We start from the raw sequence: 12,252 nt of genomic DNA on the forward strand, positions 1-12,252 counted from the left end.
AAAAGTTCTAGAATTTAAGAGGTTATATGCTTACAGTACAGAACCAAAATGTAATTTTTTTAAAAAAAAAAACACTTTTTTCTAGCTAGTTTTATGAATTTCCTTTGTTTTACATCAAACATAAATATTTCATAGCATTGTGTGAAAGTATAGAAGTTTCAAAACTATATTTTATGAACAAGAGACAATTGAAAAGGCAAGTCAAACCATATATTAATATTTCTACACTACATATGTAATAATTTATATTTTCTAAGATCTTCAATGATTTAAGCCTCCCTTAGAAAAGAAACATCAACTGTTCTATATTATTATATCTTGTAATTGTAACACAACAATGAAAGTCCCATATATCCTATAAAACAACCTTTGGAGCTTAGCAGAGCCAAAATAAAAAAATGTTGGGTGATGCTGATGACAATGCTGAGTGGTGGAAAATTATGCTACCTTATCCAAAAAACAAAGAAAGAAAAGATATTTTGCAATAAAGTTGAACGATAATTACATGTCAGAAGTAAAATTCCAAGAAACCTTTTTTTTTATAATCTCAAATCTCACCAGACATATTTGCGCACTGTCCATGAAGACAGTTTTGGACAAACATCTGTTGAAACAGTCCCAGAAAAGGGGGGGAGAAACATTATTTAATAGTACATTTGAACATTGAAGGAAATGACATGGATAATGGATTCGGTTCTCTACAGATAGAAATACAATCTTCTTCCATATCAAAACCATTTTACATATGATATGGTTGATAGTGATACTCAGCTAAAAGATCCTCACAAAATAGGAAAAACTAAATGACACCAATAATAATAATAATGATAATAAAACAGAATCAAGAAGGGGAGGAGAAGAGGAACAAAAGCTGCTTACTAATTTTGAAGCTGTACATAATTTATGATGTAGTGGAACTTGCCTTGCCTTGCTTTGCCTTGTTAAACGAATTCAAACCCCATCAGAAGCTTGACGGATTTGTACTTCTCTCCCTTGACGTTATGGAGCGGAACGGCTCGAATTCCTCTTCTTAGTTCTGCAACAGGCAGGCACGTCTGGCCCCCGAAATCATCCTTTTCAGACATGTCGTACTCATGAACTTCAACTCGGAGCAGAGCAAGTTCTGGAACAGTTAGTGGAAACTCAAACACCTCGTTCCAAGCAGGCACCCAGTTATCTTCTAACGTTTTTGTTTTCTTCATTATGGTATCAGCTGGGACCCCAGCAATTCCCACCTGCACAAACAGGTTTTAGCTATACCTTGTTATTCTAAAAACTTTGCTTTCATAGAGGGTGGAAAAATAAAGTGCAAAAAAAAAGTATTTTTAAGCTCTTAGAAAATCAACCCAGATAGGTTGACCATTGACATACCCTCGTATAAAAGTCTGGTGGGGAGTAAGCATCAAAGTGTGTGTGATGGAAATCATAATACCATCCTTCTCCCATGTACACAGTCACCTTCTCAACAGAAAATAGAATCAACATTGTTAGTGCGGTGAAATAAAATAAGCAAATGACATCCACACTTGATCATTGGATAAGGAAACTTACTTTCAGAGTAGTTTTCACAGACAACCTAACTCTAGGATCAAAGATCTCATCATCTGAACCAGGCTTCAGTATAAAATCTGGTTTTTTAACATAACCACAACCACCATTAGCTCTGAACATGCCATGCATCAACCATAGTGACCTTCCATAACCCTGTTATAATTCACAGATAATCCAATTTTCAGTGATTGGAGAATTGAAGAAACAAACCATAAACTAATCTACAAAATGCTGAGATTAAGAAAAATGGATCATTGGATGTAAATTAACTAGAGAAAATGTTAGGAAGGGGGGTCTAAGTTTCATATGATATTATCTAATTAGGTGGTTAGCAAGAAGTTTAGATACTATCTAATTTTTCATCTCAAAATACTAGCTCAAACATTCTTCTTCATAACAAACAAGAAAAAAAATGGGAAAGATTGAATCAAAGAAATTTTGTAATTAAACAATATATCAAAATCTCTGATTCAATATAAGGAGGAAGTCGAAATGACCTGCATGTTCAGTGCAACCATTTGAGCACCATGAGTCCACCCAATCATTGGGTTATAATTGGATGAGTCAAACCTGATCCCCTTCGGATAGACTCTCAAAATGTTCTTCTGAGTAAACCTACAGTAAGTAAGAAGAGAAAACTCAAGAAAAATAACACCGAGAATGAGCAACCCCAGAGAGACAACATATGAACTACGTGAAGGTATAAACTTTGGAACAATGAACAATGTTATTCCCACAAGGAAAGGGAAAAACGAGGAATCTTTTTTATTTTCTATTTTTTTTTATCGTAGATCACATTAAATATCAATGCCTAAAGCGGTGGACATATTAACAAAAGCTGGCCATCCTAACCCTACATATCCATCCTTATAATTACACAATCAGTGAAATTTAGGGCATTTAGACCCCAAAAGTTTACGTTTCTCAATCAGGGAAAATAATATGGCTTTATGCACATTGTCTCTGCCTTTTATTTAACACAAAAACTTGATGGGTATCTAGGGAACTTTATTTATGAATGGTAGAGTAAAAATGTCACCATACACACTCAGCCAATGCGATAGGTTTATATCCTCTCAAAAGCTCTCCACAATTTCCAATAACAAAGATACCCTTAAACAACCAGCTACCTACTATATAAAGGCAGAAAGTTTCCTTAATTTCCCTTTTTACCATTTCTGCTAAATACATTAATAATAGGAGGTTTCTTTTTCCTCCTCAGGTAGGAGGCCTAACAGAACTTCACAAGAATTTGGACATCCTAAATGTAGCCCCATTAAAATGTATGTTCACTTAGCATTTAGACTCCTACATGTCAAAGATCATTAACTGGATACTACATACAATCGATGTCTTGAATCGAAAAACAGATTCGTTCATACCTTACAATTTGTTTTCCATGAGTAAGCACTGCCTTTTCAAGTTGTTGCTCACTCAAGCTCAGACGTCTAACTTTGTCGGGATCCACTTTGAGGCATGCATCAATTCCACCTTTAGGCTTACCCGCATGAATAGCAATCAAATTTTTATACTCAGGAGCAATATACTGCGATGTAGACTTGGGATCTCCATCCTCAGTATCTTCCTCATCGTTACTATCATCATCCAAATCTTGCTGTGATGTAGAAACCAAGGATTAGATCAAAATCTGTTTTTAAAAACATAATGATGACAAGATTCATGGACACCCTCACACACCTTGTAGTCAGTTACAGAAGCACCTTTCAAGCTTGACACTTCTCTTCCCCATGCTGATGTTTCTTTATCATCCCCAGAAGTCTTTTCCTTCTGTGCCTCACCCTCCTTAGGAACATCGTTGGTCCTAAGGTACTCCTTAGGTGGTTTAGTTGATATAATAATCCTTTTCTTTAGTGATTCAGGGGAAGGAAATTCCTTCAAGCATTCAGAGCCAGGAGAGAACAGAATGTCTCCAAATGTATTCGTAACCATCTACAACAGTTCAGAAAATTATAAGGTCTTAATATTCGTATACACAAACAAAAAAGGGAGGAGAGGGCAAAAAACTAAACTACTTTACCTCAGCCACTTTAGCTTGGAGATTAGGAGGAAGATGGTCTTCCAATGTTATTACAACTGGATATTCAGATGCAACAAAAGCATACTCTTTAATAGATTTCAAACATTTAATAAGCTCCACAGGGGTAGTAAGTGTCCTGAAAAGCAATCTCCCAATTAGGAACAATTAAGGAAAAACATAAAATCCACATAAAACAAAAGATACCCATTACTGAAAAAGAAAATAAAAAACACAACAGAATACCTGCCATGAAGAACATCTATATTATCCTTTGAAGAATTCGGCCATATATCCAATTCAATTACTCTAACTCCTCTCTGTAGAGCTTGTATGATGGGCACATCACTACAGTCACTACTGAGCTGATTCCCAGTCAAGTAGGAGTTGTGGCCTGTATATATGTAATAATGCGACAAAGGAGCACTCATATCATGGTGCACCTGAAAAAACAAAAAACAGAATATATCCCATTCCATGTTCAGTGATTGAAAAGCTAAAAACAAACATTACATTTGATATACAAACACACACCGACAGCGCAGAAAGAGCGAGAGAGATCCAGGATTCCTCTCAATACAAGCAAGAACATAAAAAGGACCCAACAAGTAATTGATTTCTACACACAATTGACAGTAAGTATTAAGTAACGCCAGTCCTCCACAGAGATAAAGAAAGTAGAGAATTTAAAAATGAAGAGCAATTACCCCAAGAGACTCGAGAGGAGGGTTGAGATCGCTGAAGAGATACTTGAAGAAGGCTTCAAGATTGAGAACCTTGCGATGGAAGATGTTCAAATGCTTGAGCTCATTAGTACAGCGTTCAATCATGTTCTGAGCGTCGTCTCTGGTGGTCTTGACCTCTTTCTGAACATCGATCAAGAATCTCTGGAGATGATCGGGGTTCATGATACCATTCTCGGAGTATTCCTCAAAGAGCTTCTTGATCTCGTCGGGGGCTTCGCCGGCGGTCATCTTGAAGCGCCGGCGGAAGCAGAAACACACTCTGTAGGTCTGTTTAGACATGGAGGAGAAGAATTAGAGGGGGAAATGGGGATTCAGAGAGAGAAAGAGTGAAGAAGAAAGGTGTATGAAGAAGAAGAAGGTGAAAGGGGAAAATCTGAAGAACGTCGGAAATGGAAGACAAATGAAACGAAAAGAGATGCGTTTTGAAGAGAGTTATGGTGGAGAAGAAGAATAGGGCCCACTCCTTACAACAATTATGTAATGTTGTTGGTTGGATTATTTAATTAAAGTTACACTTCATTAATCTCTTTAATTTTCACTTTTTTCTAAATAAAATTACATATTTATCTTCATAAGTGGGGTATGATAATGGTACATCTCAATTAGCGTTAAGTTATCTTTACATTTTCATATCTATTTTAGTCTTTAAATTGCTTGTTAAATTACAAGTTAGTTTATTTCTTTATTTCTTTATTATTATTAAATTCTATACTATACATCTACTTTGCCTTTGTCATTATTAGAACATTAACATATAATCCTTTGAGTCGTTGGGTGATTCTTTTTTAATACAACAACAGAGGGTAGGGAATTGAACTTCTAACTTCAAGGGACGGAGGCTCACTTTGGCTTGATTCGTTGGGTAGTTGGAGATCAATAAGAGCGGGTATTATGTGGAAAGACTACAGTGTAATTCCCATCCTTCTTCTAGCAATCGAGCTTGGGATAGTTGGTGGAAGAATGTATCAAGTACTCAAATTCTTGCAAAAGTTAAAAGTATTTTGTGTGGAATATTTTTTAAGGTTTTCTTCTGACTTGCTATAATTTGCATTGTTAGCATACTGATATCTCTTTTTGTATAGGGTTGAGATAAAATCTACGGAGCATACACTATTCTAGCTTGAAATCAAGTTGATTTTTAGTGTTTTGAGTCTTGTATTTGGGTTGAATTTTTGAAGCTTTTGGTGGATACTTTACTCTTATTATGTTGGAGTGTGGGCTAGTTGGGGGAACCATAATAAGTTTTACCATCAAGAATATCTTGATTCTTTTTGTTTTCGATGTGAGTGGATTATTGATTATTTATGTGCCTATTTGGATTTTGTTTCATTAACATATATTGTTAGTCCTAAGTCTTTGCTATTACGTTCATTCGGTATTCTAGGGTTTTCAATCATGTATATGGATGCTTTAGTGTCGTTTAGGGGAAGAGATTGTTAGGTTTTGAATTAAATGTTGCTTTGTATGGCTTTAAGAGGTCCTATTTGTTCCTTATTTGTGTGGAAGTTAGAGTAGTTGTCGAGGGGTGTGAGGGGATTTCTATTACGATTATTAAATTGTCTGATTGAGCCTTATCTGAAGATTGTATCTTATATGGTGGGTATCTGACATTTGTTTTCTTCTTTCTAGACCATCAATTTTTGCTTTGAACGAATGAGATTGGAATAAGCTTCACTACTCATGAATTTGTTTGATGGGTTTTTTTTCATTGTTTTATTTGTTTGGTTTTCTCATTTTTATAATTAATTGATTTTTAATTATAAGTATGATGTACGAAACTCTATCCTAGTATCAAATGTTGCTAGTATTTAATTAACCTTGCCTTTAAAACAAACTTAAAAAAATCTAAAGGCAATTACATTAAAAACATAAAATAAAATATAGCAAAACGTTTAAAATTTACAAAGATATTATAATTTAAATCAAATTCATACTCAAATATATTGGAAAACACACCTTAAAAAGTCAAACTTACCATATTAAAAAAATGGGATAATTTTAAAAATACATATTAATTCTATGATGTGGGATGAACATGTTCAATAATCTAATGGGAACATGCCACTTAACATTCCACGAATGGTATTAACAAAGTAGATTAAATAGTATTATAGAAATGTAATATAAAATTTTAAAACCTGAGATGAATGTCCCTTGTGGTTACTATTTGGTTTTTTCAAAGTTAAATCTATAAACGTTCTTTTTTTAAAAAAAAAAAAAAAAAAAAAATTTACTTTGTTATCTTCTTTTTAGGAATTATTTTAAAAATTAAGTTAAAGTTTTGAACGACAGATTTTTTGGGATTTATATCCTAAATCTAATGTATATCGTGGTTTGTAGTTTTGTTAACACAAATTATTTATCTAATAAAATCAGAGGTATTTTATTTGACATTTAGACAACATTAATTCAATTCAATAAATTAAGATTTAAGGTTATATGATGTCACTTGAATAGTACATATGTGGTTGACATACAGATGGTTCATGTTCAAGTAATAACCTAAAAGGTCTGCAGTAAATGGATGAAAGTTGAGTGCCTTATCTTGATAACACAGATACGACCTACTTTATAATTGTTACATGATATGCAAGTGTTACAAACAATAGGAACCATATTGTTCATATAATAACACGTGAGTGAGGTATCCTGTAGAAAGGAGTTTACACATAGATGGGACCACAAAATAATTAGTTTATCTTTATAACACCGTTACTTGAAGAAACTATTTTTTTCTCTAGAATGATCATAGGAGACTTGACCTTAATCCAGAGTGAGTTGTGAACTCCTGTTTATGACATAGTATTTTGATCTGTATGAGTGAGAGTGACCATAATAGCTGACTCAATAAGCCTACCATTTCGGGGATTTGTCTGACTATGGAGTTGGGAACACAACTATACAAGATGAAGTTCACTCAGTCTCACTCCTTGGGAAAGTAGATAAATTGCTCCCCTAATAGCTGGTTCCAGATCTTAAACAATGAGGCTTTAACCTTTCATTAGCCTAAGAGGTGTTAGTTTATAGTTGGATTATAAACTATTTGTTCATTAGAGGAATCAAGGGTACTTAAGGAGTTAGTTGTAACTGTAGGGGCAAAATGGTATTTTGACCCTACTGTAGTTATGAGCATTTATGAAAGGTCATCGCTTTGTTGATTGGTTACATCCATGAACACATAAATATATCTATAGTGCGAAAAGTGCAACTATCGGTCTTTAGTGGAGTGGTCGGTAGTTAATAAATATTGATTAATTGGATTAAAGAAGTTTGATCAATTAATCTCATGTCATTGGAGCTTCTCATTTGTAGGTCTATAAAGTTCTCTTGTTAACTCACGAAAGGATAACAACGAGAAATGATTTAAATTGTTCAAATCAAATGAAGAAATTTAATAATAATAAGATTAATATATAGTGATTATAATCTAAATTTTGTAAGAGAGATATATTTGAATAAGATTCAAAAATTAGATTTGTATGAATTAGATTTATAAAGAGATGTATACATATAAATATATTATATTTATATATTAATTAACTCCATATTAAATATAATTTAATATAGTTATTTAATTGATTAAAAAACATATGAAGATTGTTTTCAATCAGCAATAGACGTGCCTCAGTTAGTACCTCACTAGCTGCGTCATTGCCTCAAGCGCAAAGATAATTAATTAAATGTATATATTAAATAGAATTTAATATATTGTCATTTAATTAATGTGTCAAATAATTAAATAAGAGATATTTAATTACTTAGTATTAAAGGTATAAAGGAAAATACATCATTTTCCATATAAATTTATCCTTATAGCCCATTTAGGGTAAGGAATTTAATTAAAAAGAATTCCCAGCTTCCAAGCCTCTACTTTGTCTCTGACTTCTCTCTAGAAATTCTCTTCCCTTTTCCTCTCAATAGTTATTGGAGACCACTATTCCAAGTTCTTTTGAATCCTAGATAATAGTAAGGTAGCTTTGTTGGTGGTGTTCTTCTTCTTAGAGAAGTTCGAGATCATTCATAACGATGGAAGAGGAAAACTAGAGGAATCTACAAAGGTGGGTTTTCATTTATACTTTTCTTCCTCTTTCCTAGCCTGCTTTTGTTTGAATGTTTATCCTACAAAAGCATGTTATTGTTTTTGTTTCCATAAAATCGTTCACATGCTTCCACATGAATTCAATTCTTTTAGAATTAAGCCAAAGTTTTACAATTTATTTTAAGGCTTCGTTTGATAATCATTTGGTTTTTTGTTTTTGTTTTTTAAAATTAAACCAACATACACTACTTTCACCCCCAAATTTCTTTATTCATTATCTACTTTTTATTAATGGTTTAGAAAACCAAGTGAAATTTTGAAAATTAAAAAAAAAAAGTAGCTTTTAAAAACTTGTTTTTTGTTTTAGGAATTTGTCTATGAATTCAATCATTATACTTAAGAAATGTCCAAATCATGGTAAGAAATGAAGAGAAAATATGTATAATTTTTAAAAACAAAAAACAAAAAACAGATGATTACTAAACGGGGCTAAAAAGAGCAGTTCTTGAAATTTGTTTTTATTTTTTGAAAATTGGCTAAGTATTCAACTCTCTTACTTAAGAAATATGAAAACTATTGTAAGAAATAGAGAGAAAATATGGTTAATTTTCAAAAATAAAAAACAAAAAACTAAGGTCCCGTTTGATTCTAACTATTTAATTTTTGAAAATTAAGTCTAAAAATACCCTTACTACTTCTAAATTTCTTATTTTGTTATCTACCTTTTACCCATATTTAAAAAATAAGCCAAAATTTGAAAACCAAAAACAAAAAAAAAAATAAAATAAAATTTGTTTTCATTTTAGAATTTGACTAAGATTTCCATTCTTGTGATTAAGAAAAATACAAACTATTGTAAAAAAATGAGAGAAAATATGCTTAACTTTTAAAATTAAAAAAAAAAAACTATTAACAAAATTTACAAATTTGTGTTTATTTGGTTCTAACTTATAAAAGTATTGCAATTTAAATTTTAGTATAGTTTTTCGTTAAAAAAAAAATCATTGTGAAAAGTATTCTCCAGTACCTCCAAGTGAATTATAAAATTTATATATTTTTGGTATGGAATCAACAGGATTTAATACAATATTGTTAGTTTTTTTTTAATTGGAAAGTTTTGTGCTTGTGCATTAAACAAATTAAATTTTGGGTAGAACTTGTTTTTTTTTTTTTTTTTTAGTTTTTAATTTTGTGAGCTTTCCGTTTTTACGTTAATATTTCTTAAAAGTAATAGGTGAATTAAGAGAATTTGAATAAAGAGTATAATATTGTAAAATTTAGGATTATTTTTAAATATAGAACAATAAAAAAATATTTATAAAAATAGCAAAACTTCATTGTCTATCTACTATAGACTGTTATAGATTTTTATAAGTTATTATATGTGTCATAATAAACACATATAATAGTATTTCGTAGTTTATCACAGATAGACTGTGATATTTTACTATTATTTGTAAATATTTTTAATAATTTTTTTATTTAAAATAATTTCCTTAAAATTTATCTAAATTTAGAATCTAAATTAATGAATTTAAAAGTTTTTTAAAGTGAAAAATAATATAATTTGTCAAGTTATATAGATAAGAAATGCAAAGAAGATTCTTCCGAGGTTCATTACTCCGATCCATAATATAATTAATCTACCATTATGATTTGCTTGTTCCATAATTATTTTCCTAATAAATATAAAATTGACACCATGTAACCTTGACTATAATTATAAAAACTAAACATTATAATAAAATTAGCTTATTTATTTAAATAATTTCTTATTTATAAAAATATCCATCAATATTTTATTGATATGCACGTCAAATCGAATCTCGATATCAATATGAATATTGATATTTTAATCCTTACACTACACAACATTCTTAAAGTAAATTCGTCTTTCATTAGTGCTTCAGAATCAAACTAAAGTTTATAGGATGATTAGTAAAAGGGCAAATTGCAAAAAAAACCACCTCTAAAATATGGTGATAGTTGCAATTGTACCCTTAGGATTTTAATTATAAAAATTGGGCCCTCAAATTTATACAAATGTTAAAATTGAACCCTCCGACTTACACAATTGTATAAGTTTAAGGGTTCAGTTTTTATTATTTGTGGGTTCAATTTTTTTAATTATTTTAGGCTTGATTGAGGGTCCAATTAACATTTTTAGAAGTTTTGAGATCCAATTTTTACCATTGAAAGTTTAAAGATGCAATTGCAATTACCACCATATTTCAAAAGTGCTTTTTGCAATTTACCCTTAGTAAAAAGATCATTTCAATTTTCAGCTCCAACAAATTATAGAAATTAGAGTATTATTAAAGATGTTTATGAAACGGGATACGAAAGACTTCCTTATTGCTATTGCCACTTCCCATTTTATTTCTCATCCTAAAAATTTTTCGTTGAATTTTGTAAGGATTGGAGAGAGGAATCCTCACAAATTTTTTTTGTAAGGATCGAGTTTCCCATGATTATCGTCCGTTTAGTTTTATTTATTTAAATAATTAATTTCACATAAAGAATTTGAATTTAATGAAAAATTGTTTAAATCTAATAGTAGAATGAAATAATAATCTATCAAATGGTCAATTTAAATGATAAATATGGCACGATATCATTATACATTAGACGTGAAACAAAAATAACTGAAATTTTGAAAGGGTATAAAAATGTATTTTTTTAATGTGAAGAGATAAATTACAAAAATAATTAAATTTTAGAAATCATTTTTTTATATTAATCAAATAGAAAACTCATGAAAACATTCTAGTTTAATGACCAAAAAAGTATACATATATACACACACATTCAAGATTCACACCAACAACTATACACAAAAAGATTAAAAAAAAAAAAAAGAAGTGAGGTTTTAGTATTTCTATTTAATTAAACTGATAAATATATTTTTTTTAAAGAAATTTATAAACATAATTTCTATCTCATACAAAAATTATTTTGTTATCTACTTTCTATGAACGCCTTAAAAAATTCAAGTTTTAGAAAATAAAAAAACAAAATTATAGTTTTCAGAAACTTATTTTTTTATAAAAAAATTTAATTAAGAATTCAAATTTTCTTAAACAAACATTAAAACTATAATTAAAAGTTTGGAAGGTAACAATAACATACATATTTGAATACTAAAGAGAAAACAAAGAGATAATTTTTATGAAATGGAGTCATAGTTTATAGTTTATAGTTTTTTTTTTTTTTTTTGGTTCTCCCACTGAACAGTATTTTCTTTTCCTTTTTATTTCTATGGAGGTATTTTGAATTTAAACTTTCATTCATGGACTATCATTTTAAAGTTACAAATATTATATTTCAATCATTTTACACGAGAAAAAATGAATTCAATCACAAGAATATACATAAATAGAAAAGAAAAATCAAAGTGACTACAATTCAACTGATATATATTAATGATCAAGAGATCCATAATTAGAATCTCCATATTTCTAATGTACTAGAAATAGCTATTCACATGTAATCATATTTAACAAGAAAATTAATAAAAACAAACACATACCACTACGGCTCCATGGGCTCTCATTGTAACTTTGCAGTTAAGAGCGTTTAGACGGAAACAATACTAAGTTGGATATCCGCATCAGAATTCCTCAAACGTATGTTGCACCTTCTTTATTTGAACCTTACAAAAAGGAATATATTGTTTATTGATTTTAAATTCCAATATAAGAGGCCAAAATGAGCATAGACATAATATTTGCACCAACCTCAAAGTTGGATGTTCGATTCCCCTACTCTACATATTTATATATATATAAAAAATTATAATACAAGAGAGAGGAAAGTGCCATTATATATATATTTAACTTTTTTTTTCGTATGTGTATGATTAGAATGTGATACGCAGAGAT

The 12,252-nt window shown here is 30.3% G+C and overlaps 1 protein-coding gene and 1 non-coding gene across 2 annotated transcripts; both read right to left on the reverse strand.

Annotated features, from left to right (window-relative positions):
* Nucleotides 1–501: 501 nt before the first annotated feature.
* On the reverse strand, nucleotides 502–4,770 carry LOC120081635 (phosphoinositide phospholipase C 2-like). The gene is made up of 9 exons (XM_039036672.1): nucleotides 4,294–4,770; nucleotides 3,833–4,029; nucleotides 3,590–3,725; nucleotides 3,250–3,501; nucleotides 2,934–3,166; nucleotides 2,049–2,166; nucleotides 1,552–1,704; nucleotides 1,372–1,458; nucleotides 502–1,235 (listed from the first exon to the last, which is right to left on the reverse strand). Exons 1-9 carry the CDS (start codon nucleotides 4,609–4,611, stop codon nucleotides 942–944), a joined length of 1,788 nt encoding a protein of 595 aa, XP_038892600.1. The 5' UTR covers nucleotides 4,612–4,770; the 3' UTR covers nucleotides 502–941.
* Nucleotides 4,771–7,878: 3,108 nt separating this feature from the next.
* LOC120082284 lies at nucleotides 7,879–8,002 on the reverse strand. The gene has a single exon (XR_005483117.1). It is a non-coding gene; the product is annotated as a U4 spliceosomal RNA (small nuclear RNA).
* Nucleotides 8,003–12,252: the final 4,250 nt, after the last annotated feature.

The sequence above is a fragment of the Benincasa hispida genome, chromosome 7 (assembly GCF_009727055.1).
Source record: "Benincasa hispida cultivar B227 chromosome 7, ASM972705v1, whole genome shotgun sequence".
NCBI lineage: Eukaryota > Viridiplantae > Streptophyta > Magnoliopsida > Cucurbitales > Cucurbitaceae > Benincasa > Benincasa hispida.